The sequence below is a fragment of the Pyxicephalus adspersus genome, chromosome 1 (assembly GCF_032062135.1).
Source record: "Pyxicephalus adspersus chromosome 1, UCB_Pads_2.0, whole genome shotgun sequence".
NCBI lineage: Eukaryota > Metazoa > Chordata > Amphibia > Anura > Pyxicephalidae > Pyxicephalus > Pyxicephalus adspersus.
Genome location: NC_092858.1, coordinates 146,198,786 through 146,205,801, shown reverse-complemented (window position 1 = coordinate 146,205,801; position 7,016 = coordinate 146,198,786). Strand labels below are relative to the sequence as shown.

The 7,016-nt window shown below is 36.4% G+C and overlaps 1 protein-coding gene across 2 annotated transcripts in view; it reads left to right on the top strand.

The window, feature by feature from the left end:
• The window catches only part of UNC119 (unc-119 lipid binding chaperone), a 39,220-nt gene extending 32,204 nt beyond the window's left edge, over nucleotides 1–7,016 (top strand). For both annotated transcript variants that reach the window (XM_072430121.1, XM_072430127.1), the window contains exons 3-5: nucleotides 1,753–1,855; nucleotides 2,615–2,787; nucleotides 3,537–7,016. In XM_072430121.1, the coding sequence (XP_072286222.1) occupies nucleotides 1,753–1,855; nucleotides 2,615–2,787; nucleotides 3,537–3,649 (389 nt within the window). In that variant the 3' untranslated portion in view covers nucleotides 3,650–7,016. The remainder of the gene's footprint in view (nucleotides 1–1,752; nucleotides 1,856–2,614; nucleotides 2,788–3,536) is intronic.

Below are 7,016 nucleotides of genomic sequence, written 5' to 3'. Positions count from 1 at the left end.
CATTCCAATGGGCTAATCTACACAAGGACGTTTCCTTCAGGCACCTTTTTGAGCTTTATCTTAAAAGATGCTTGCAATGTTTTTTAAAAAATTAAAACGCAGGATAAACGCTGGAAAATGCATGAAAACGCTTGAAAATGCTCCCACTGAACCCAATGAAGGCCCTTACAAGCGTGTTTAAACTTTTTATGAAAGCTTCCGTTGAAAACAATGGGGGCTTTTAAAAATGTTTTTATTAGCAGGTCTTTGGAATCTGGAAGCCCCTTTTAATAAGGTGACTCCCAGGTCTCCACCACCCCACCCTGGGGAGCGAGTACAGGGGTACAAAAAAACCCATACTCATTCCCTGAAAGTATGTGTAGAAAATTGGACGAGGCTTTAATGTTAAATTATTTTATTAAATGTATGTGTTTGTGTAACTAAACTTTTTTTTACAGGTTATTCCAATGACAGGATAAATTTATTGGACATGTTCTGTATGTGTAACACATACTACAGCTCCTCTAGGGCTGCGGGAGTGATCAGGGGAGCGGAGCTGTCAGTTTAGCAGAGGGAAAGGGAAATCCTGATGATGCTTGAGCTGTCATCAGGGTTTCCTATTTCTCAGCCAATCACAGAGCACTAGAGATGAATGGGCACAAGTCTCCCCGTTCAGGTCTAGTGCTGAATGGCTGAGAAACCTAAAACCTCAGCCAATCACAGAGCACTAGAGGTGAATGGAGAGCCTTGTCCTCATTTAACCCCTAGTGCCCTGCAATCCGTCACTGTCAGGAGGAGTCCCATGGCTGTGTTAATGTCATGATTGCAGCCATGGAAATCATCCTGTCATTGGGATAACCTGTAAAAAAAAAAAAAAAGTTTAGTTACACAAACACACATACATTCATTAAAATAATTTAACATTAAAGCCTTGTCCAATTTTTACACATATTTTAACCCTTTCAGGGAATGAGTAATGGGTTTTATGTAACCCTGTACTCATTCCCTGAAAGGGTTAAAAGTAAAACTTTTATAAACAGTTATGTAAAATCGCGGCAATTCGCAGTAAACGCCTCATAGGCGTTTATAAAAGTTTTTTTTAGCGTTTTAAAGTTAAGCTTTAAAACGCTTGTAAAATGGCATAAAAACGCATATAAACATGGTAGGAACGTTTATATGCGTTTTTAAAACCATTCATGTGGACCCAGCCTAAGGTAGAGTAGTGGAGCCACTTAAGTTAAGTAAGCTTTATTTGTTTTTATTTAGTAATAAAAAACAATGAGATCAATAGTACTTCAAATATTCTAAACATGTATACGGATCCAATAAATGTGTGTTTTTAGCTGTGCATTTGTAAATGTTTTTTGTAGGTGTGGTATGGGCATGTCTATTGTTTTTGATTAATTAAGTTAATATTATTTATGGGAATGATGATTGTTCATTGTAATTGAATCTGTTTCAAAGTATTAGTTCTGTACTGTACTAGTTTACAAATTTGCATGTGCATGACCACAAGTGAAAAGTTGGGTGCACACCAAAAAAATTTTTGTTGGGCAAAAACTTTTGTGTTCACAAGGCCTGGGACCTCCCTCTCTGACAAGTTTTGGTTTCCTTTTTGAAATGGCCTCCACAATAAGGACGTCTTTTTGCATGTTATTGGGAGGTTCCAGGCCCTGCACTTTGGATGGGAATCATAAAAATGATCAAATCATAAAGATACCACACTGTATGTAAATTATATATATATTTTTTTGTTTCCTAATTTTGTTTTAGAGCGGGAACATGGTGACAAAAAGGATGTGGATCCCAATGCTGGTAGATTTGTCAGGTATCAGTTCACACCAGCTTTCCTCAGACTGCGTCAGGTTGGGGCAACGTAAGTAAATTACACTTCTATGTAGTTCCTAACAGGCTTCCTCCAATCAGATACTGCATGTTACTTATTGCATCTGTTTGTTGGGCTGCTCCTTTACAAGTTACCCTGAACAATCCCACAGCTGACTGGCAATAACACTGATATAATAAGATATCCATTTCTGAATCTGACCAACTGTGGCCTGATTGATTTCCATCCATGTATATTTGTATTCCTTATACACATATGGGTGTATCATATCTGTAACGGTTACTGGTAAATTAGGTCAACAGTGTATAGAGAAGCAGCAAACTGATTAGCTCAGGTCTCTGACACTATGCTCTTTTTAGAACATTAGAATTGCAACACAACTGATTGACTCATTGTATTGCTTCTCCCTACCCCAGTGTGTCCTTTGCATTACAGAGAATAGTAAGAGACTAATATCTAGTACAATTTACGTACGTTAAGTGCACACATTTAAAAAAAAAACATGTAATAATGCATTTTATATTTATAAAATACATATACTTTCTAATTATAAAGCATTAATAGAAGAGTACATTTCTGGTTTTGGGGCCCTCTTATGGTTCTTTTGATTGCTACCGTTTTCCTTAGGATAACACCTGCCATGCTCCACAATAAATAAGTATATATTCTTTGGCAGTAGTTACATACATATTGAGGTCACAATCTTTAATAATCGTATGAACATTTTTTCTGTGGCTGTAAATGTCAATACATGTGATATAGTTTAGCAAGAAATATTTATGTTTCCAGGGTTGAATTTACGGTCGGTGACAAGCCCATTAATAACTTTCGAATGATCGAGAGACATTACTTCCGTGACCAGCTCTTGAAAAGCTTTGACTTTGAGTTTGGCTTCTGCATCCCCAGCAGTAAAAACACATGTGAACATATTTATGAATTCCCACAGCTTTCAGAGGATCTCAGTAAGTTTCTTTTAATTTTTTTTTTTATAATAAACTTTAATAAATACACTTCCATTGTGTTTAGTCATTATCATCATAGAACTTGAAGTACTTTACGTTGGAGTTTGTAAACTCTTTGAAATGTTTTGTGTTATTTTTCTAGATTTATTTCCTGAAATCAGATTAAGTTTTTTTGTTTTTTTTATGCAAAAATGTGCATGCATATTTACAAAACTACACAAGGGTCCCCTACATTGTTTTAAGTTCTTTTACTTGTGCTTGACAGCTAGGGCTTTATTCATCTATCTATCCATCTATATATCGCTATCACAGTGCATTGCTGCCTGGCAGGTAATGTCACCGCAGTACATGTAGTGCAGCATTTGCTTATTTCCCTGAAGTTCAACTTTTAGGTCCAGTGCAAAGATTGGTACAAAACAGGAACTAGGCATGTGTTTTTATAATAGTTTCATGTAGTCCCTAATACTTTGGCACCTACTAAGTCTGCATTTTATTACACGAAGGGCTAAAGTGCATCAAGCCAGTGCAGATGCTTATTCACAAGATGGGATGTTTTCTGAAATTGTTTTGGAGTTTTCATGTATGAGTTCACCTGTAAATAGCACTTAGTGGGTACAAAGCCATCCATCAAATGCTGGTGTTCTATTCTAGCTAGAAAACTCTTTGAATAAATGCATTTTAGACAACATAGTTAGTCATTTGGTTTCTATCTCTGCTTAATGCTTTCTTTTTCTTTTTTTCTTATACAGTTCGTGAAATGATCATTCATCCCTATGAAACACAATCAGACAGTTTCTACTTTGTGGACAACAAGCTAGTGATGCACAACAAGGCAGATTATTCATATAGCGGAGGCCCTTGATTCTATTGTTGGAAGAAACCAACCACAAAGCATTGAAAACAATCCCCTCCCCCCTAGCAGTTATACAAGGGATTGTGCCCAACTTCCCGTAGGAGAATCTATCCAGGATCCAATATTCTGTTTGCTAGTAGGAGTTCTAAGACTGAGCCTAAATCAAATCTGCCCCTACCTGCCCCAGAGCCTTTTTAGCACATTAAACACAGTGCAAAGATCGTCATACGTCTTCACACGTTGGCAAGGATGCCTTCAAAATGATCTGAGTCCTCTTAATGGGAAATGGATACCAGAACATCTGAACAATGCCACTAGTTTATTAACCATCATTTTCACATTAAGCGTAACAAATGTTCTCTTTGAACAAAGACTGTTTTGAAATATTATTCCAACTTTCTTTTGACCTTCCTGATATCATTATTCATTCATTTTGGAACCGGCCATCCTTGTATACCTTGGACCAAATCCTCATCATCGGCAAGAACTGCCATTCTGTAGGCCCATGCCAGGCCTTCCCTGTGTCAAGCACCAACCACACATGGAGTTAAACAAAAAATGGTTTTGCAAGCTTGGACCAGACCATTGTAAAAGGAATCCAAGCCAAAGATCTAATCGGTTCTTCCTCTTCTTAGCAATCTATTTAACTAATTGTGTTTGTTGTCTTTTTTGGCAGGCTTTTCTCTACTGTATTATCAGAGGTGTAAAACTAGGGATTTTGAAGCTTGTATAGTGATACAAAATATTGAATCAAATTAGAGTATGACATTTGTATTATGAAAAGGTAAGCTGTATTATTTAGGTATAATGATGATCAGTGTGGCATATATTTAAAGGGCAACTCCAGCCAAATAACTAGATACACTGTTTCAACATATGTAAAAAAAATGGTATACCTGCCAAATGATTGGTAAAGTAATGAGTGTACACTCGACTGTTCCACATGGCTGCTCGGCATAAGGCGCCACTGTTCACTCCCATCTGTGTTCACTATAAGTGAAGACTGGAAGTGCCCATGCGGAATGCTTCCTTATTCATTTCTAGCCCCCCCTATCAATCAAACAAGGAGTTCCAATTCTAATCCACATTTGCATTTATGCAGCTTTATGTAAGAAAATATTTTATGTAATCAATCAATAGGAAAAAATCCTAGAATATACAGAACACATGTTAAGTAATAGGAATTTCTATCCTATTCCTGGGCAATGCCCTATAATACTGCAATAGTAGAGTATAGCCCTCTTGGACGAATAAAAGCTGTGACTTTGGTTGTTATGAGTTACTACATCTCACTGTTCTTTGCATAAAGCTACTAATAAAAAATAGTATGTAAAAAAACAATTTAAAAATTCTGAAGAAAATGATAAGAAAGTATTTAAATGTATAAATGTTGATTAAAATAAAAGATAATACCATTGAAAGAGACATATCTAAACATTTCAGAAACTTCTCAGGAATATAATAAAATGCCATAGAATATTGCCAGTACAAATGCACAGCTGAGGGTCTGTGTATAAAGTATGTCTTCATTCAGTGATATAGAGGATTAAAGAAGCACAGAATCAGTCTAAATCATCTTTAGAAAAATGCTTGCAGTCATGAGTCTATTCTTATTTCTGCAAAATATAGATTGAAAATGAAATACAAAAAGGACCGCACAATTTGCATCCTAGAAACCAGCAGGATATATTTTTAAACCTTACTGTACATTATGATGCATTTGTCTTGTTAAGTACATGTATGCTAAGTAAACTTAGTACAGTAGAGTACAGTTCTTGCCACATCTTCCTTTCTCCCAAGAAAGATGGTAGCATGTTTGTGCAGGCATTATCCAGAACCACCAGACATTACGATCCTGGCCCACAGGCAGTGTGTTCATGTAAATGCTGGCTTCTTAGCAGATATCTTGGAGCTTGTGGAGACGTGTGCAGTTTTTTCTGCATTTGATGTGTATTACAATTGCATGTTGAATGCAGGTCAGCAGATTTCAATTTCCTTCAATGATGTAGTGTGGCTGACGGGTCTGAGCCTACATCCCTTAGACTCAGTAGGCCCTATTTTGTGTTGCAGGTCAAATGCAGTTTTTTTCTGCATTATTTCGAGCAGCACCACGTTTAATACATTACCTGTCTACATGCACCATTTATTATGTTGACTTTGTTTACGCATGCTGTCGAATTCTTTGTTAAGGGTTTACTTTAATTTTCGAAGCACAAAAATCCATCACACTTTCGTCCCTCTAACCATATGGCCTATATTTCATAGCCTTACACATATTTACCCCTACTGTCTATTGCATTTATTACATCTAAGTCCCTCTTCTGCTTAACTTCTCATCAAGTAGGAAAATCCATCTCTTGCACAGATCAGCCCACCCTGCTATCTTTTAACCATGGGCTGAGCATGAATGTACAAGAAACAGTCCTAGTGAATAGATACTTAGCTCATTTAGGGCTGGGGGGATGAAAAGTTGCTTCCTGCAATAGACTCAGATGATCTTTCCCCTAGAATCCTTCCTTCTCATGGATCTGTCTTAGATCTAGTAATGACAGGAGGTCGGGGAATCCTTTTAACCAATAGGATTTTTTTTCTTGTATATTGTAAGTTATCAGGAGTTTATTATGCAGATTTTTAAGTTACTGAACTGTTTTTTTTTTTTTTTTAAACTCAATGTCCTATAAAAACCTAAACTCCTCTTTATAACAGCAAAGTTACATAGATGGCACACATTTAATTTTCTGTGTAGTAGTGCTACTTTTCACATATAGTTTTGAAAGTCATTTGGAGCTCTTAGTATCACTTTTTGGTTTCAGATCTACTGGTTCTTATAAAAATGAGTTGTGCTGGAAGTTGGGAATTAAGTTGATGTGATACATGTCTATTACCTATACATAAATTGTCTTTTGAAAATATATGGTCACTTACATACTGTGGACCAAATATATTTAGGACTGGACCAACACTTATCCTGTAAAAAATGTCTGAGATTCATTATACATTTTCACTGTTTAGCCAGCAATCTGGCTTTCTCAACCTGGAATTCCTAGACCATGGGCAGTCAGCATACACTGTGTGCAATGAATACATGTCTATGTATACAGTGTAGATATCTTGCATTGTATAAGAGATTTCTAATGAGTTGCTGAATTTGGGGTATGCCAACCTTTCTGATACTTGACTAGTGTCTATATATTGTATATGTGTTCTGTTGGTTGTTGACATTTTTTCTAATGTTCATCGGCTAGGCCATCATAAGATGCCTATTTTATTTAATGATTCCGGTTTCTCATTAGATTGTTGGGTATCACTGTGTGGTACAATATCACTAATAAAATATGGACACTGTCACATGAGTTGATGTGACTAACTTGTACAA